General features: G+C 39.6%; 1 protein-coding gene across 2 annotated transcripts in view; it reads right to left on the minus strand.

Annotated features, from left to right (window-relative positions):
• Positions 1-21,396, minus strand: part of PTPN11 (protein tyrosine phosphatase non-receptor type 11) — a 147,177-nt gene that overhangs the window by 41,751 nt on the left and 84,030 nt on the right. For both annotated transcript variants that reach the window (XM_053701697.1, XM_053701696.1), the window contains exons 10-12: positions 6,587-6,718; positions 1,183-1,337; positions 799-866 (exon numbers count right to left, since the gene is read on the minus strand). In XM_053701697.1, the coding sequence (XP_053557672.1) occupies positions 799-866; positions 1,183-1,337; positions 6,587-6,718 (355 nt within the window). The remainder of the gene's footprint in view (positions 1-798; positions 867-1,182; positions 1,338-6,586; positions 6,719-21,396) is intronic.

Genomic DNA, 21,396 nt, shown 5'->3' on the forward strand with positions numbered 1-21,396 from the left:
AGAACCAGGAATTTCTCTCTGCTAATCTCTTTCTTCAAAAAGAGCAGTTATTTATGACCACACAATACAAACGCACTTATGCCCTGTATAAAGTGAAGGTAAACTTATATAAAATAAAATGCATATCTGCATGTAGCTACTGTATGTATAAACATACCAAGTAAAGTACCAATTTTAATAAAATGAATGTATTTAAAAGCAGATATTTAAACTGGCATCATATTTCCAGATCCGTTAGAAGGCTGCCACGAGACTGAGCAGACAAGCCGCACATGCTTTTTTGTTACCTTTTTAATGACTTTTCTTTACGTCTGTTTTGAACAATACACAATCACATAAATTATTATATTATAATATCTGCTTGTTAATCTCTCACTTCAACAAAGAGCACACTGCTAGCAATATATAAACAGTGAGTCACATAGCGATCGGTATGTGTGTGATTTCCTTGAAGCTACCACGTATGCCAATAAGTAAAAGCAGGAGTGAGCCTTCAATATAAGCAGCAGCACTACTGGCAGCCATATGATCGGTCAAACTGTCCAATGAAGAAAAAAAAATAATTTCAAACCTGGAAGGCGGCCAGTGGAGGCATCAACCAGGTATGTCCAACGGTATTTTCTAATGCATTGTGATAATGGAAACAGTGTGGTATATACACAGCATACATCATTTACAGTTGCAAATGTTAAAATGTGTAATAAAAAATGTATGTGTTTACCTCTTTTTAAGGTCACAATAACTAGTCTACATAAATCATTCATGAAAGTAATAAATACATAAAAACTTTAAGCACACCTTTTTCCCGTATGACGTCGATGAGAATATCAATCACAATGAATGTCCCGGTCCGCCCAATTCCAGCACTATAAATAAATGTTTTTAGAGTTGTAAGTACATTAACGTTAAAAATCATATAAAAGGAACATACTATATTGTGCAGAATGTAGAGCCAATGTATTAGCTTGTGGCTAGATCCAAATAGTATTTACAACCTATTTAAAGAGCTCATAAAAAATAATTTACAGAACAATCTTCAAAACACCTCAAAAGAAGCTTCTGATAGAAAATGAAACAAACTACTGTATTAAAAAGGCTTCGTGTGATTTAATTATGGCTTAGCCAGAGAAGGATGCAGAACCAAATATGGTATTATACAGATAAAAAACACCAATATGTTACCTGCAGTGAACAACAACAGGCCCAGGATCAGAAATGTTATCCTGCTTGTGATGAACTTCTTCTAGAAAATCCAAAACACCACCTGGGTCCGTGGGCACTCCGTGATCTGGCCAGGTCTTGAAATGGTATTGCCACACAGTCCTCTCAGTGTTCCCCTTGTACATAGGGAGAAAATACTAACTTTAGGAAACAGTAAGATAGATCATTTTAGATTTAGAGGTGGTAACATGTGGCATATATATTCCTCTACTTTTACTATATTTCCTGAAACATAAAAAGAGGTGTTATATAAGTTTTCTCTATGCTATAATGTTCTTGCTACCTTTAAAAATAAAAATAAAAAAAATAGGCATATCCATATTGGAAAACATCCCTGTATATTGCGGCATTTAGTTTCCAGCCTACTAGCCCCAAATAATAGACATAATCGTTGATGCCACACTGGTCATGTGAGGGCCATATTCGTTATTGTAGAGGCCAAACAAGTCCCTAAAAGTGTATGCTGATTGCTGCAATGTTGTGTACACTTCATTACACCCATGAACGTAGCATGTTACTACATCATCTAACCACACTGCCTGAACCCCTGACAAATAGAAGAAAGCAAGAGAGGCAACAAGATAATGGTAACATACTGATCAGTGAGGTCAGGGCCTTAACCTGAATGCTAATCTATATGATTGGCGTTCTAGTTGCCCTGTACATGCAACAGCTAGTGCCAGCAAATAAAATGGGTATGAATAAGTGGTTCTCAACCAAAGTGACCTCAAGGCCCGGTAAATTTTAGCTGGACAGGGCCCCGGTAGTTATATATATATATATATATATATATATATATATAGTATGCAGCAGGGGTGGGCTGATCAGCCAGGCAAATAGAACCTGGGCCAAGGGACTAACAAGTAGGGGGCCCCACAAATGGCATCTCCACGGATCCTGGTGCATTTCTTAAGCTGGAGTTTTCAGTTGCCATATCAGTAACTAAGCAGTTAAGTGGGTTTAGTGGGGGCCCTGGAGTGTGGGGGGTCCTGCTGGGGGTCTGTCGCTGTGAGGGCCATGGAGTGTGAGGTCTGGCCCTGCAGGTTGGGGGCTTTTTCTCTGGCCCTTATTGTTGGGGGTCCTGGCTCTGGAGGTTGATGTGCCTGTTGGGGTTGGGGCAGGGAGGCTACCATGTTCATTTGCATACATTTGAATACATTTGGGTCAGTGTGAGACAGTTCTCCTGGGGCCTTGATTGCTCTCAGTCTGCCCCTGGTATGCAGCGGGGTAAAAGTGTGCAGTGGGGGCATGACAGGTCAGGGCCCACCAGCAGGGCTATCACGGCCCGGTACTGGGCCACGGCCCGGCTGTTGAGAAACCAGGATTTAGGCAATCTATGTAATGACACATGCTTAGTCCCTTGTTAAAAACTGCATTTAAAGTGATATATTTCAGTAGTAAATGTTGATTGCTATTAATTACGTGTTTTCCCTTTTTTTTTTTTTCTTTAAAGCATTTGTCCTTTTGTTTCTTGTAATCTTTACCTCTGCTTGCTTATTTTCTGACATTCTTATTTGATGAATAATGCCAACAAAATAGAAAGTGATGTTTCAGTTTTAGAGTTCACTGAACCAGGCAACTGACTAAGCTGTCACCGAGATCCCTCTCTTATCCAGAAGCAGCGGTCACTTTACAGGTCTCACCCTGCAATGTCCACAGCCTTGGTCACCACAAGCTAAATAACATGCAACTGCACAAGGTCCCTTGTCTCTCACTATCCAGATTAGCAAGTAAGGTGACCTTGTTGCACCCAAGCAATGCACACAGGCAAAAAAGCGCGTGAAGACAGTAAAATAATCCATTTAACCCCATGACTACCAGCGAAAACCACAACACATTGTAAGGGAATCGGTCACCTTTAAATCGTTGCAAAAATGACTTGCTTATCACTTGGACCTGCTTGACTGTGTGCAGCATTTGAGGGGAAATGTGATGGAGGAAAACCAGAATATTTAGGCATCACTCAGCTGTGAATAAGAAAATATATAAAATGATTTTGCTTGTAAAATGTGTATTTTTATTTTCCTGTATTTACAGAGATGCCAGAATCTATTTATAATAAGCTATGTATTAACTAGTTTAAAGAAGTTTATACTGTATTAAACCAGGATACCTGTGCTTTTTTTATAATAAACTATTTAATGCTTGCACAACACAAGTCATTTTTATAAAGAAAAAAAAAATTATTCTGCATTAAGCAGTTATATATTATGAGCAATAAATTAATTAATTTGTGATTGGAAAAAAACATACAAACCATACCAATAAAAACTTACAAAGCTTAGTATCAATGATTTGCTTGTATTAAACGCTGCTAGTCTGCTATTCAATTCTATCCTCTAGATTTGTGTATCTGTTTATTGCCATCTAGTATAGTTGCCTGCAATTACAGCTACAGTGAGAAGATGTTTCTCAGCTATGCGCTTGTTCATTTCTTTATCTTTAATGTGTCACTTTGTCTCCCCATAATTCATTGCTTTTTCCCCGTTTCTTTAACTCCTTCTCTTCTTCAAATTTGACTGATACATTTACATTTCCAGTATGTTTCTCTCATCCTTTTTTGCTTCTCGGTTCTTTTTTCTGTTTTGATCTCTTTTTCCTATAGTTTTTTTATTTAATCACTGTAGTCCTTTTTTAATTATTTCTTTGTCTCACTTTCCCAGTGCTTTCAAGCATTTTATGTCATTCCTTGATATTTTTTCCTATCACAAATATGCTGCACATAGTGAAGAATGTTATGTAGAAGACATTTGTTTGGAATATAGAACGTGTTTTACCTTGCACTATTTTATTTAGATTATTTTGTGCATCAGGACAAGTAGACTGTCGAGAGACAAGAAGATTAGGCTGACTCTATAGTCCCTCAGACAAGTACAAGTACAATTTTTAAAAATGTCCACAATGTCCGGAATGCCTTTGCTTGTTGTCATTATGTATAATGCTTAGGTATTATTCCTAACCAAAATATGCATTCCATTCATTGATATCTTGGAAAGAAGGGAGGCTATGGAAGCAGGAGGTGGTATAATATGAGATCAGGGACAAAAACAGTTGCAGGGTAAATGCTGAATACATTTAAAATGGAGAATTGCATATTGAGATATACTGTATGTACATAACATATTCACATATAAAATGCACAGGCAGTCACTAATTTAGCATATGTGTACAAGCCAATGACATATGTAAGGGGCTTTCTATATAAAATTTGGTAGTGTGACAAAAAGCTTGAATCTGCATTCAGTCTTGTGTTTTTTGTGTTGAGATAGGTCACCATAAATGCTTTAGGTTCCTGGGTGCTTTAAAGTTCCCTGCACTCAGTTTCCAATTGAGTGACCAGTCTGTGTGAAATGGTGTCCAACTGGGGTGCAGCATTTGTTTTCTTTGTGGTATTTAATAGAGCGTCTATGTAGATTCATCCTAAAGTGCAGTTTTTGACCAAGTTACCCTATGTAGCTTCCCAAGCCACATGTTGTGCTCTGTACCATGTATACCACATTTGCAGACATAAATTAGTACTCTCCCTTAAAGGGATAGTAAAGTCCAAATTAAAAATCTTTCGTGATTCATATAGGGCATGTAATTTTAAACAACTTTCTAATTTACTTTTATCATCAAATTTGCTTTGTTCGCTTGTTATTCTTAGTTGAAAGCTAAACCCAGGTAGTCTCATATGCTAATTTCTAAGCCTTTGAAGGCCGCCTCTCATTTAAATGCATTACAGTTTTTCACAACTAGAGGGCGTTAGTTCATGTGTTTCATATAGATAACACTGTGCTCACACACGTGAAGTTATTTAAGAGTTAGCACTAATTGCCTGAAATGCAAGTCAGTTAAAAGATCTCAGATAAGGAGGCAGTTAGCAGAATCTTAGATACAAAGTAATTACAGAGGTAAAATGTATATTTCTGTAACAGTGTTGGTTAGGGGAATGGTAAATAAAGGGATTATCTATCTTTTTAAACAACCCCATTTTTGGTGTTTACTATCCCTTTAACGTTGCAAGCTTTGTGATTGTGACTGGCTGTGCTGCTACTACATTCAGTATGTGCCGGCACAGTTTGCAAAGTGCTTCATTGCATTGTTTGGTGCCATTTTGTATGTTATCCTGTTCGTAGCTCAGTTTACTACAGATCAGTTTGTGTTTCAGGAAATGCCAATATGGGTGGTGTGGGAAAATTTATTTAATGGAACATGAAACCCAAATTTCATAATTCAAATTACTTCTGTAATCTAATTAAGTTTTTTTTTTCCGCTTTGTATCCTTTGTTGAAAAGGAAACCTAGGTAGGTTCCAGAGCTGCATATTGGTGGCTGCAAATTTATGCCTCATATTATTGGCTCACCCAATGTGTTCAGCTAGCTCCCAGTAGTGCATTGCTGCTTCTTTAACAAACAAATAGAATGAAGCAAATTAGATAATAGAAGTAAATAGGAAAGTTGTTTAAAGTTGTATTCTCTATCTGAATCATGAAAGAAAAATTTGGGGTTTCATACCCTTTTAAGTGTGATACCCTCTTCAAGCAGTGGCTGTAGATCTGTTATGATTTTGCGTATTTTCTCTAGACTACAACAGGGTTGTATGACAACTAAAGGAGTTTGTGTTGTGCTTTCCTTCGTTTTGTATTGCAGTAGTTGTTCACATGGTACTTTTAGGGCAGATATTATTTTGTGTTTCTTGTCCTTGTCTTATAGCCCTTTTCTCTGAATGATTCAGACAGTATCTTTAGACTTTTAGCAGGCTTCTCATTATCAGAGCAAATCCAATGGTATAGGATAGCTTAAATATAGATAATAGATTGAAATGACTGGGATGAAAACTGGTGAAGTGGTAGCTCTATCTGTGGGGGGGTTTTGATGAAAGAATAAAAGTTTGCCTTTGTTTATGGTTATTGTGCAGTCCAAGAAGCTAACACTGTGCTTTAAAAAGTAAATTTTAAGGTTACTTGATGAATGGAATGAGTTAATAGCTTTATGGAAGGTTTTCAAATTTTCTTCTTCTGTCCATGATGAAAATATCGTCTATTTAGCTATAATATTTATAAGGTGTATGGGAGTGAGTGGTTAGGAAACTGTGTTTAAGGTCAGACATGAATATATTTGCGTATTTTGGAGCCATTTCGGCGCCCTTAGCAGTTCCAGTCATTTGTAAGTAGATATTATTGAAACTGAAATAATTGTGGTAAGGATGAATTTAACAATTTTAGTAACTATTTCAGTACTGTATTTTTGGCGGTCTTTCGGATAAGAGGAACTTAGAACAGGCTTATATAAAAATTATATCTTTCATTAGCGCATTGATTTATTAATTTAGACATATTTTTGATTTTTCATAAAAGGTAAAAAACTATATAACAACAACTTACTTGTCCTACTTTTGAAAGTTTAAGCTCTCTTAATATATAATCATGAGCTGGAGTTTCTTTCACATTTCTTACACGCATTACTCCATATTCCTTTAGTGCAAATTCTTCAGGCCAATATTTTACACATTTACTCTAGAACAAAAAAAATGAATACGTCATAATCAAATATTTAAAAAAAAAAAAAAAAAAAAAAAGCACTATCAGCATGTTACTCTTAGTAATGATAGGGAAGTAAATAGAAAAAGAAAAGTTATGCTTACCTGATAAATTTATTTATTTTTTGACACAATGAGTCCACGGATCATCTTCATTACTAATGGGATATTCACCTACTGGTCAGCAGGAGGAGGCAAAGAGCACCACAGCAGAGCTGTTAAATAGCTCCTCCCTTCCCTCCCACTCCAGTCATTCGACCGAAGTTAGGAAGAGAAAGGAAAAGCCAAGGTGCAGAGGTGTCTGAAGTTTACAATAACCCAAAACCTGTCTTACAAGAACAGGGCGGGCCGTGGACTCATCGGGTCAAAAAAGAAATACATTTATCAGGTAAGCATAAATTTTCTTTTCTTTTTTAAGACACGATGAATCCACGGATCATCTTAATTACTAATGGGATCCAATACCCAAGCTAGAGTACACAGATGATACGGGAGGGACAAGACAGGGAACCGAAGGCACCACTGCTTGAAGAACCTTTCACCCAAAAGCTGCCTAGGCCGAGGCAAAGTATGAAAAATTGAAAAATCTTGAAAAAGAATGAAGAGAGGACCAAGTTGCAGTCTTGCAAATCTGATCCACAGGAGCTTCACTTTTGAATGCCCAAAAGGAAGCAACAGCCCTCATGGAATGAGCCGTAACTCTCTTTGGAGGCTGTCTTCCAGCAGTCTCATATGCAAAACGTATGATACACTTCAGCCAAAAAGAAAGAGAAGTAACCATATCTTTCTGTCCCTTGCATTTTCCTGAGAAAACCACAACGAAAGAAGAAGACTGACGATAGTCCCTAGTCACCTGCAGGGAAAACTTTAAAGCACGGACCACGTCCAAATTGTGCAGAAGACTTTCCTTCTACGAAGAAGTAATGGATAGGACACTAGAAAGGAACAACAATCTCCTGATTAATGCTGCAATCCGAAACAACCTTAGGAAGAAATCCTAATTTAGGACGAAAAAATACCTTATCTGAATGGAAAAGAAGATAAGGAGACTCATACTGTAATGCCGAGATTTCGGACACTCTCCGAGCAAAAGAAATAGCAGCAAAAAATAAAAAAAATTCCAAGAAAACTTAATATCTTAGGAATGCATAGGCTCAAACGGAGCCCCTTGAAGAACTCTAAAAACTAAATTCGAACTCCATGGAGGAGGAACTGGAATGAACACAGGCCTGATCCTGACCAAGACCTGATAAAATGATTGTACATCTGGGACAACTGCCAGACTTTTGTGTAACAAAAAGAAAATTTATGCTTACCTGATAAATTTGTTTCTTTTTAGACACAATGAGTCCACGAATCATCATCCTTACTTGTGGGATATCACCTCCTGGTCAGCAGGAGGAGGCAAAGAGCACCACAGCAGAGCTGTTAAATAGCTCCTCCCTTCCCTCCCACTCCAGTCATTCGACCGAAGTTAGGAAGAGAAAGGAAAAGCCAAGGTGCAGAGGTGTCTGAAGTTTACAAAAATTAACAACCTGTCTTAAAAGAACAGGGCAGGCCGTTGACTCATCGTGTCTAAAAAGAAACAAATTTATCAGGTAAGCATAAATTTTCTTTTCTTTTTAAAGACACGATGAGTCCACGGATCATCATCCTTACTTGTGGGATACAATACCAAAGCTAGAGTACACGGATGATAAGGGAGGGACAAGACAGGGAACCTAAACGAAAGGCACCACTGCTTGAAGAACCTTTCTCCCAAAAGCAGCCTCTGTTGAGGCAAAAGTATCAAATTTGTAAAATTTAGAAAAAGTGTGAAGAGAAGACCAAGTTGCAGCCTTGCAAATCTGTTCTACAGAAGCTTCATTTTTGAATGGCTATGAGGAAGCAACCAACCTAGTGGAATGAGCTGTAACTCTTTCAGGAGGTTGCTATCCAGCAGTCTCATATGCAAAGCGGATGATACTCTTCAACCAAAAAGAAAGAGGAGGTAGCCGTACGCTTTCCAGAGAAAATTACAAACAGAGAAGAAGACTGACGAAAGTCTTTAGTTGCTTGTAAGTAAAACTTTAAAGCACGGACTACGTCCAAATTGTGCAGAAGACGTTCCTTCTGAGAAGGATTAGGACACAAGGAAGGAACAACAATCTCCTGAATAATGTTCCTGCCTGAAACAACCTTAGGAAGGAACCCTAGTTTAGTACGTAAAACTACCTTATCCGAATGAAAAATAAGGTAAGGCGAATTGTATTGCAACGCCGAAAGCTCAGATACTCTTCGAGCTGAAGAAATAGCAACAAGAAATAAAACTTTCCAAGATAACAACTTAATATCTAAGGAATGCATAGGCTCAAACGGAGCCCCTTGAAGAACTCTAAGAACTAAATTCAGACTCCATGGAGGAGTAACTAGTTTGAACACAGGCCTGATCCTAACCAAGGCCTGACAAAAAGATTGAACCTCTGGGACATCTGCCAGACGTTTGTTTAACAAAATAGATAAGGCAGAGATCTGACCCTTTAGGGAACTTGTCGATAAACCCTTCTCCAAACCTTCTTGGAGAAAAGACAAAATTCTGGGAATCCTAACTCCATGAGTAGCCCTTGGATTCACACCAATAAAGATATTTACGCCATATCTTATGGTAAATCTTTCTAGTTATAGGCTTACGCGCCTGAATCAAGGTCTCTATGACCGAATCAGAAAAACCCGGTTTGGATAGGATTAAGCGTTCAATCTCCAAGCAGTCCGCTTCAGAGAAATTAGATTTTGGTGAAGGAAGGGTCCTTGAATGAGAAGATCCTTCCTCAATGGAAGTCTCCACGGAGGCAGGGATGACATGTCCACCAGATCGGCATACCAAATCCTGCAAGGCCACACAGGAGCAATGAGGATCACTGATGCCCTCTCCTGTTTGATTTGAGCAATGACCCGAGGAAGAAGAGCAAACGGGGGAAATAGATATGCTAGGCTGAAGGACAAAGGAACTGCCAGAGCATCTATCAATTCCGCCTGGGGATCCCTGGACCTCGACCCGTATCTCGGGAGCTTGGCATTCTGACGAGATGCCATGAGATCTAATTCCGGCCGACCCTATTTTAGAATCAGGCTGGGGAATACTTCCGGATGGAGTTCCCACTCTCCCGGATGAAAAGTCTGCCTGCTCAGAAAGTCCGCCTCCCAGTTGTCCACCCCTGGGATGTGGATCGCTGGCAAAAATGAGCCTCCGCCCACTGGATTATCTTTGCTACCTCTGTCATAGCTAAAGAACTCCTCGTTCCTCCCAGATGATTGATGTAAGCCACTGTCGTTATGTTGTCCGACTGAAATCAAATGAACTGGGCCGAAGCCAACTGAGGCCAGGCCAGAAGAGCATTGAAGATCACCCTCAGTTCCAGGATGTTTATCGGAAGAACAGACTCTGCCTGAGTCCATACTCCCTGAGCCTTTAGAGAGCCCCAGACCGCTCCCCATCCTAAAAGGCTGGCGTCTGTTGTCACAATCACCCAGGAAGGTCTGCGAAAGCATGTTCCCTGGGATAGATGATTCGGAGACAACCACCATTAAAGAGAGTCCCTCGTCTCCTGTTCCAGGGTTATTCGAGGAGACAAATCTGCATAATCTACATTCCACTGCCTGAGCATGTTTAACTGCAGAGGTGAAACCGAGCAAACGGTATGATGTCCATTGCTGCCACCATCAATCCGATTGCTTCCATGCACTGAGCCACTGACGGCCGAGAATTGGACTGAAGGGCTCGACAAGTATCTAGAATCTTTGATTTTCTGACCTCCGTCAGAAAAATCCTCATAGATATAGAATCGATTAGAGTTCCCAAGAAAGTTACCCTTGTCTTTGGAATTAAGGAACTCTTTTCCCCATTTACCTTCCACCCATGAGTTCTCAGGAAGGATAGCACAATTTCGGTATGAGACCTTGCTTGTTGACAAGATGGCGCCTGGATTAGAATATCATCCAGGTAAGGTGCCACCGCAATGCCCCGCAGTCTTAGAACCACCAGCAGAGAACCCAGAACCTTTGTGAAAATTCTGGGTGCCGTGGCCAGACCGAAAGGAAGAGCCACAAACTGAAAGTATTTGTCCAGAAAGGCAAACCTTAGGAACTTGTGATGATCACTTTGGATAGGAACATGAAGATATGCATCCTTTAAATCCACTATCATCATAAACTGACCCTCCTGGATCAATGGAAGAATGGAACGAATAGTTTCCATCTTGAATGATGGAACTCTGAGAAACTTGTTCAGACCCTTGAGGTCTAGGATAGGTCTGAAAGTTCCCTCCTTTTTGGGAACTACAGATTTGAATAAAAACCCTGCCCGTGTTCCTGTACAGGAACGGGAAAAATTACTCAAAGGGAGGAGAGGTATCTTTCACAATGTAAGAACGCCTCTCTTTTTGTCTGGTCTGCAGATAATCTTGAAAGAAGAAATCTTCCTCAGGGAGGAAAATTTTTGAACTCCAGTTTGTATCCCTAAGACACTATTTCTATAGCCCAGGGATCCTGAACATCCCGCACCCAAGCCTGAACTAAGAAAGAAAGTAAGTCTGCCCCCTACTAGATCCGGTCCCGGATCGGGGGCAAACCCTTCATGCTGACTTGGATTCAGCAGCAGGCTTCTTGGATTGCTTACCCTTGTTCCAAGACTGGTTGGGTCTCCAAGTAGGCTTAGGTTGCGAATAGTTTCCTTCCTGTTTAGAGGAGAGGGAAATGCCCTTAAAATTTCGAAAGGAACGAAAATTACTTTGTCGTCCTTTCTGTTTGCTTCTTTTATTTTGAGGAAGGAGATGACCCTTACCTCCCGTGATATCAGAGATAATTTCCTTCAGTCCAGGCCCAAACAATGTCTTTCCCTTGTAAGGAATTGCTAGAAGCTTAGACTTAGATGATACGTCCGCAAACCAAGGTTTTAACCATAAGGCTCTGCAGGCTAGGATATAAAAGCCTGAACTCTTAGCTGCCAATTTAGTAATTTGCAGAGAAGCATCCGTAATGAAGGCATTAATTAGCCAACTTCAGAGCTTTAATCCTATCTTGGATCTCCTCTAAAGTGGTCTCAGTTCTGAGAGATTCAGACAGAGCATCAAACCAATAAGCTGCTGCACTAGTGACCGTAGCAATGCAAGCAACCGGCTGCAATAGCAGACCCTGGTGAACATAAATCTTTTTAAGTAGACCCTCCATCTTCTCGTCCATTGGATCTTTAAAAGCACAACTATCCTCAATGGGAATAGTAGTTCAATTGGCTAGGGTGGAAATAGCTCCTTCCACCTTAGGAACTGTCTGCCAAGTTTCCCTGATAGCGTCCGCTAAGGAAACATCTTCTTGAAAATAGGAGATGGGGAAAAGGGAATACCTGGTCTCTCCCATTCCTTGGAAATAATCTCTGAAGTTCGCTTCGGTACTGGAAAAACGTCTGAGTAAGAGGGAACCTCAAAATATCTGTCCAATTTACTCGACTTCGCAGAAACGAAACTACTGTAGAATCAGTGTCGTCTAAGGTAACCAAAACCTCCCTGAGTAACAGGCGGAGGTGTTCTAGTTTAAACCTGAAGGATACAACCTCTGAGATTTCACCTTCTGATAGAACCTCCATACCCTCCATCTCAGTTCCCTGGGAGGGTACATCCGAGATTGCCACCATTGCATCAGAAACCTCACTGACAACATGGTTGTCCTTCCTCTTACGTTTGCCTTGTAGCATAGGAAAGGCAGACAACGAATCAGAAATTGTGGAAGACATAAGCGCAGCTATGTCTTTTAAAGGGACAGTTTACTCAAAATTTTTCTCCCCTTTAATTTGTTCCCAATGATCCACTTTACCTGCTGGAGTGTATTAAATTGTTTACAAGTAGCTCCTTTACCCATATATTGGCATTTGAAATTGTTAATTTAGCATGTGGTATCCCCACCTATTCTGAATGTTTGTGGCCGCGCGTACCAGCTATAGATAAGCTTTGTAAACACAGCCAGCAGAAGAAATTACACTCCCAGTGTGATAAAGCAGAGATAAGGTAATAAAATGTAGATTTTCCATTGTTCTCTCAAAGTATTGAGGATTGTTTTAAGGACAGATATAAGATAAAGAAGCAGGTATATGTGCACAATGTGATACAGTAATGAGATCTGATTATACCTACAAGCTCAACCTATTTTATTAGGCTGTGGCTTCAAAACACAAAATCAGAGCTTTAATATACAGAAATAAACCTTAAAAAGCAAATTTTCATAAATGTTTTACTCTGCAGTTGGTAAAAAAAGCAATAGTAAACACATTAAGGGAAAAACTATTTTACAGTATACTGTCCCTTTAAGGTAACTCCAGCAGGCGCTAAAGCAGAAGTACAGGGCACTGCTTGTGCAGGCGTTAAATCTTGGGACGCTTGGGGAGAAAGCTCATCATTAGACTCCTGAGAAGCATTCACTTTTGCTCATGAAAAATCTTTTCCCTGTAACTCAAAGCCCTTTCAATACATGAGGGACAGAAAGGGATTGGTGGTTCCACATTAGCATCCAAACACATGGAGCAAGTAACATTTTGCACAGCTCCTATGTCCATACTAAAGTACAATAAGAAAAAAACAAAAAAAAATATTTTTTTTTATTTATCAAAAAAACGTTACTGTCTCTTTAAGAGTTTACAAAAGTAACCCTTTATACTATATAAGTACTATATGTTCAAACAAAAGATAATAAAATTATTCTCACAAAATTTGATGTCAGAAAAAGGAAGAAACAAAAACGATACTGTGCCTTTAAATTTTAAACACTGACTTTTTTACTGCATAAGAGAAAAACGTACCCCAGCAGTTAAACAAAAGTAAATTCAGACACCTATACACCTCAGCAACTCTGCTGAGATGCCTACCTGCCAAACAGACTCACTCCCTGGCCAGAACACTTGTTTCTTGTCTGAAAAAACGATCTGGATATTCAGGGGCACAAAAACGTCCACTTCTGACAGCTGAGAACTGCGCAATCATCTAAAGGCAGCGCGTGAACTAAAGCCCCGCCCATCGTGGGCGTAACTTCTAAAAACACATTACCCTACCCGTAATCGGAGTAAAAGTATCATAGGAACCACAACCACCATAAAATGAACTAACACCGTTTTTTAGCCTGCTTTGTCTCCCAGCCCCAGTGCCTGTACTCATGGCTGTCTCCAGACAAAAACCCTCCAATATAAGAGGGATTAATGTCCCAACATAAGAAGCCTTGTACCTGGTCTCTCTTATGTAAATTTTGAATAAAATTCAAGTGACCACTTTCCACTGAGTCTATGCCCCAGAATGAATAAACTTAGCACTTACCTTGAATACTGTCCGACAGCAGGACAGTCCAGCAGGTTTAATAGATCATCTCCCTCCCATAGACCTGTGGAATAAGATGAGCCTGAGTTAAATGTGCTTAGGCTATCAGGATTAGGGCAGCATAAAGGTATAGGAGGCGCAGTGAGAATTATGTCCCACCAGTTCCTATTGCTCTAAAGCCACCAAAAGCTCTACTGAAGAGACTGATATGGACTAGGCTACACCCTAGAACAAAGCAGCACAATCTTGCACTACTTTAAAAATAATAAACTCTTGATAGAAGAATCTAATCTAACACCTCATTTTACCTCTTCCTATCACTAACGTAGGCAAAGAGAATGACTGGGGTGAGAGGGAAGGGAGGAGCTATTTAACAGCTCTGCTGTGGTGCTCTTTGCCTCCTCCTGCTGACCAGGAGGTGATATCCCACAAGTAAGGATGATGATCTGTGGACTCATCGTGTCTTTAAAAAGAAAAAGATAAAGACAGAGATTTGATCCTTTAGGGAGCTTGACGATAAACACTTTCTCTAAACCCTCTAGGAGAAAAGACAAAATTCTAGGAATCCTAACTCTACTCCATGAGTAGCCCATGGATTCACACCAATATAGGTATTTACACCATATTCTAAGATAAATTCTCTTTTTTTTTTTTTTTTTTTTTTAGTGACAGGCTTACAAGCCTGAATTATGGTCTCAATGACCAAGTCAGAAAAACCTTGCTTGAATAATATTAAGCGTTCAATCTCCAAGCAGTCAGTTTCAGAGAAACCAGATTCGGGTGAAAAGTCTACCTGCTCAGGAAATCCGTCTCCCAGTTGTCCACCCCTGGGATGTGGATTGCCGACAGATAGCAAGAATGGGCCTCCACCCACTTTATTAATTTGGATACCTCTGTCATCGCTAAGGAACTCCTCGTTCCTCCCTGATGACTGATGTAAGCAACTGACGTTATTTTGTTCGACTGGAACCTGAAAAACTGGACCGAGGCTAACTGAGGTCAGGCCAGAAGAACATTGTAGATCACTCTCAGCTCCAGAATGTTTATAGGAAGAATGGACTCTGGCTTAGTCCAAACCCCGAGCCCTTAAGGAGCCCCAGACTGCTCCCCATCGTAGAAGGCTGGTGACTGTTGTCACAATCACCCAAGATGGTCTGTGAAGCAGGTTCCCTTGGAGAGATGATCCAGAGACAACGACCATTGAAGAGAATCCCTTGTCTCCTGCTCCTTTGTCTGAGCATCCTTAACTGCAGAGGTCTGAGATGGAACCGAGCAAACGGGATGATTTCGGGTTTCCTGACATTCGGTCAGAAAAATCTTCATAGATATGGAATCCATTATGGATTCCAAGAAGCTACCCTTGTGCTTGGGACTAAGGAACTCTTTTCCAAATTTACCTTCCAACACCTGAAATCGCGGGAAGAATAATACCATGTTTTGTGATAACTCTGAGAGCTGTGGCAAATCCAAAAGAAAGAGCCACAAACTGGAGGCGTTTGACCAGAAAGGCAAACCTTAGAACTAGAGACGATTCTTGTGAATGGTACATGAAGGAACGCGTCCTTTAAATCGACTGTCATAAGTTGACCCTCTTGGATACAGAGAAGAATGGAACTAATAGTTTCCATCTTAAGGACGTTACTCTAAGAAATATGTTTAGACTCGTGAAAACATAATTTATGTAAGAACTTACCTGATAAATTCATTTCTTTCATATTAGCAAGAGTCCATGAGCTAGTGACGTATGGGATATACATTCCTACCAGGAGGGGCAAAGTTTCCCAAACCTTAAAATGCCTATAAATACACCCCTCACCACACCCACAATTCAGTTTAACGAATAGCCAAGAAGTGGGGTGATAAGAAAAAAGTGCGAAAGCATATAAAATAAGGAATTTGAATAATTGTGCTTTATACAAAAAAATCATAACCACCACAAAAAAGGGCGGGCCTCATGGACTCTTGCTAATATGAAAGAAATGAATTTATCAGGTAAGTTCTTACATAAATTATGTTTTCTTTCATGTAATTAGCAAGAGTCCATGAGCTAGTGACGTATGGGATAATGACTACCCAAGATGTGGATCTTTCCACGCAAGAGTCACTAGAGAGGGAGGGATAAAATAAAGACAGCCAATTCCTGCTGAAAATAATCCACACCCAAAATAAAGTTTAATGAAAAACATAAGCAGAAGATTCAAACTGAAACCGCTGCCTGAAGTACTTTTCTACCAAAAACTGCTTCAGAAGAAGAAAATACAACAAAATGGTAGAATTTGGTAAAAGTATGCAAAGAGGACCAAGTTGCCGCTTTGCAAATCTGATCAACCGAAGCTTCATTCCTAAACGCCCAGGAAGTAGAAACTGACCTAGTAGAATGAGCTGTAATCCTATGAGGCGGAGTCTTACCCGACTCAACATAGGCAAGATGAATTAAAGATTTCAACCAAGATGCCAAAGAAATGGCAGAAGTTTTCTGGCCTTTCTAAAACCGGAAAAGATAACAAATAAACTAGAAGTCTTTCGGAAAGACTTAGTAGCTTCAACATAATATTTCAAAGCTCTAATAACATCCAAAGAATGCAACGATTTCTCCTTAGAATTCTTAGGATTAGGACATAATGAAGGAACCACAATGTCTCTACTAATGTTGTTGGAATTCACAACTTAGGTAAAAAATTCAAAAGAAGTTCGCAACACCGCCTTATCCTGATGAAAAATCAGAAAAGGAGACTCACAAGAAAGAGCAGATAATCCAGAAACTCTTCTGGCAGAAAAGATGGCCAAAAGGAACAAAACTTTCCAAGAAAGTAATTTAATATCCAATGAATGCATAGGTTCAAATGGAGGAGCTTGAAGAGCCCCCAGAACCAAATTCAAACTCCAAGGAGGAGAAATTGACTTAATGACAGGCTTTATACGAACCAAAGCTTGTACAAAACAATGAATATCAGGAAGAATAGCAATCTTTCTGTGAAAAAGAACAGAAAGAGCAGAGATTTGACCTTTCAAGGAACTTGCGGACAAACCCTTAACTAAAGCATCCTGAAGAAACTGTAATATTCTCGGTATTCTAAAAGAATGCCAAGAAAAATGATGAGAAAGACACCAAGAAATACAAGTCTTCCAGACTCTATAATATATCTCTCTGGATACAGATTTACGAGCCTGTAACATATTATTAATCACAGAGTCAGAGAAACCTCTTTGACCAAGAATCAAGCGTTCAATCTCCATACCTTTAAATTTAAGGATTTCAGATCCTGATGGAAAAAAAGACCTTGAGACAAAAGGTCTGGTCTTAACGGAAGAGTCCACGGTTGGCAAGAGGCCATCCGGACAAGATCCGCATACCAAAACCTGTGAGGCCATGCCGGAGCTACCAGCAGAACGAGCATTCCTTCAGAATCTTGGAGATTACTCTTGGAAGAAGAACTAGAGGCGGAAAGATATAGGCAGGATGATACTTCCAAGGAAGTGATAATGCATCCACTGCCTCCGCCTGAGGATCCCGGGATCTGGACAGATACCTGGGAAGTTTTTTTGTTTAAATGAGAAGCCATCAGATCTATTTCTGGAAGTTCCCACATTTGAACAATCTGAAGAAATACCTCTGGGTGAAGAGACCATTCGCCCGGATGCAACGTTTGGCGACTGAGATAATCCGCTTTCCAATTGTCCATACCTGGGATATGAACCGCAGAGATTAGACAGGAGCTGGATTCCGCCCAAACCAAAATTCGAGATACTTCTTTCATAGCCAGAGGACTGTGAGTCCCTCCTTGATGATTGATGTATGCCACAGTTGTGACATTGTCTATCTGAAAACAAATGAACAACTCTCTCTTCAGAAGAGGCCAAGACTGAAGAGCTCTGAAAATTGCACGGAGTTCCAAAATATTGATCGGAAATCTCACCTCCTGAGATTCCCAAACCCCTTGTGCCGTCAGATACCCCCACACAGCTCCCCAACCTGTAAGACTTGCATCTGTTGAGATTATAGTCCAGGTCGGACGAACAAAGAAGCCCCCTGAACTAAACGATGGTGATCTGTCCACCATGTCAGAGAGTGTCGTAAAATCGGTTTAAAGATATAAATTGAGATATCTTTGAGTAATCCCTGCACCATTGGTTAAGCATACAGAGCTGAAGAGGTCGCATGTGAAAACGAGCAAAGGAGATCGCATCTAATGCGGCAGTCCTAAGACCCAACATTTCCATGCATAAGGCTACCAAAGGGAATGATTGTGACTGAAGGTTTTGACAAGCTGATATCAATGTTAAACTTCTCCTGTCTGACAAGGACAGAGTCATAGACACTGAATTTATCTAGAAACCTAAAAAGGTTACCCTTGTCTGAGGAATCAATGAACTGATTGGTAAATTGATCCTCCAACCATGAACTTGAAGAAACAACACAAGTCGATTCGTATGATATTCTTCGAAAATGAGAAGACTGAGCAAGTACCAAGATATCGTCCAAATAAGGAAATACCAAAACCCTATTCTCTGATTACAGAAAGAAGGGCACCGAGAACCTTTGAAAAAAATTCTTGGAACTGAGGCTAGGCCAAACGGTAGCCTACAAAACTGGTAATGCTTGTCTAAAAAGAGAATCTCAGACACTAAAAGTGATCTGGATGAATCGGAATATGCAGATACACATCCTGTAAATCTATTGTAGACATATAATGCCTTTGCTAAACAAAAGGCAGGATAGTCCTACAGCAACCATCTTGAATGTTGGTATCCTAACATAATGATTCAATAATGATAGATCCGGAACTGGTCTGAAGGAATTGACCTTCTTTGGTACAATAAAGAGATAAAATAAAACCCCAGCCCCTGTTCCAGAACTGGAACTGGCATAAATACTCCAGCCAACTCTAGATCTGAAACACATTTCAGAAATGCTGAGCCTTTGCTGTGTTAACTGGGACACGGGAAAGAAAAGAATCTCTTAGCAGGAGGCCTTAACTTGAAGCCAATTCTGTACCTTTCTGAAACAATGTTTCTGAAACCAGAGATTAAGAACGGAATTGATCCAAATTTCTTTGAAGAAAACGTAATCTGCCCCATACCAGCTGAGCTGGAATAAGGGCCGCACCTTCATAGGTACTTAGGAGCTGGCTATAGGTTTCTATAAGGCTTGGATATATTCCAAACTGGAAATAGTTTCCAAACTGATACCGCTCCTGAGGATGAAGGATCAGGCTTTTGTTCCTTGTTGTGAGGAAAGGAACGAAAATGATTATTTACCCTGGAAAGAAAGGGAAAGCAAAGTTGACTTAGAAGACATGTCAGCATTCCAAGTTTAATCCATAAAGCTTTTCTAGCTAAAATAGCTAGAGACATATACCTGACATCAACTCTAATGATATCAAAAGATGGTATCACCAATAAAATTATTAGCATGTTATAGAATAATAATAATGCTATAAAATTATGATCTGTTACTTGTTGCGCTAAAGCTTCTAACCAAAAAGTTGAAGCTGCAGCAACATCCGCTAAAAATATAGCAGGTCTAAGAAGATTACCTGAACATAAGGAAGCTTTTCTTAGAAAGGATTCAATTTTCCTATCTAAAGGATCCTTAAATTAAGTACTATTTGCCGTAGGAATAGTAGTACATTAGTAGGAGTAGAGACAGTCCCATAACCTTAGGGATTTTTGTCCCAAAAAACTCTAATCTGTCAGATGGCACAGGATATAATTTGCTTAAACGTCTAAAAGGAGTAAATAAATTACCCAAATTATTCCATTCCCTGGAAATTACTTCAGAAATAGCATCAGGGAGATAAAACACTTCTGGAATAACTACAGGAGATTTAAAAACCTTATTTAAACGTTTACATTTAGTATCAAGAGGACCAGAATCCTCTAAGTTTTAAAAGACTTTTATGTATACTAGAAGGAGAAATAACAGACATAGCCTTCTTAATGGATTTAAAAAATAAAATCTCTTATGTTATCAGGAACACTCTGAAAATTAGATGTTGACGGAACAGCAACAGGTAATGTAACAGTACTAAAGGAAATTTTATCTGCATTAATAAGTTTGACATGACATGCAATACAAATAACAGCTGGAGAAACAGATACCAAAAGTTTATAGCAGATACACTTAGCTTGGTAGCTCCAGCACTGTGCAGTGATTTTCCTGAAGTATCTTCTGACTCAGTTGCAACGTGGAACATCTTGCAATATGTAAAAGAAAAAAACAACATATAAAGCAAAATTGATCAAATTCCTTAAATGACAGTTTCAGGAATGGGAAAAAAATGCCAGTGAACAAGCTTCTAGCAACCAGAAGCAATAAATAATGAGACTTAAATAATGTGGAGACAAAAATGACGCCCATATTTTTTAGCGCCAAAAAAGACGCCCACATTATTTGGCGCCTAAATGCTTTTGGCGCCAAAAATGACGCCACATCCGGAACGCCGACATTTTTGACGCAAAAAAAACGTCAAAAAATGACGCAACTTCCGGCGACACGTATGACGCCGGAAACAGAAAAAAAAATTTGCGCCAAAAAAGTCCGCGCCAAGAATGACGCAATAAAATGAAGCATTTTCTGCCCCCGCGAGCCTAACAGCCCACAGGGAAAAAAGAGTCAAATTTTTTAAGGTAAGAAAAAATGATTGAAACAAATGCATTTATCCCAAATATGAAACTGACTGTCTGAAAAATAAGGAAAGTTGAACATTCTGAGTCAAGGCAAATAAATGTTTGAATACATATATTTAGAACTTTATAAACAAAGTGCCCAACCATAGCTTAGAGTGTCACAGAAAATAAGATTTACTTACCCCAGGACACTCATCTACATGTTTGTAGAAAGCCAAACCAGTACTGAAACGAGAATCAGCAGAGGTAATGGTATATATATAAGAGTATATCGTCGATCTGAAAAGGGAGGTAAGAGATGAATCTCTACGACCGATAACAGAGAACCTATGAAATAGACCCCGTAGAAGGAGATCACTGCATTCAAATAGGCAATACTCTCCTCACATCCCTCTGACATTCACTGCACGCTGAGAGGAAAACCGGGCTCCAACTTGCTGCGGAGCGCATATCAACGTAGAATCTAGCACAAACTTACTTCACCACCTCCATCGGAGGCAAAGTTTGTAAAAACTGAATTGTGGGTGTGGTGAGGGGTGTATTTATAGGCATTTTAAGGTTTGGGAAACTTTGCCCCTCCTGGTAGGAATGTATATCCCATACGTCACTAGCTCATGGACTCTTGCTAATTACATGAAAGAAATCTAAAAAGTGGTTTGAAGGTTCCCTCTCTTATTTGGGAACCACAAACTGA

Source organism: Bombina bombina, chromosome 2, assembly GCF_027579735.1.
Source record: "Bombina bombina isolate aBomBom1 chromosome 2, aBomBom1.pri, whole genome shotgun sequence".
In the NCBI taxonomy this organism is placed as follows: Eukaryota; Metazoa; Chordata; class Amphibia; order Anura; family Bombinatoridae; genus Bombina; species Bombina bombina.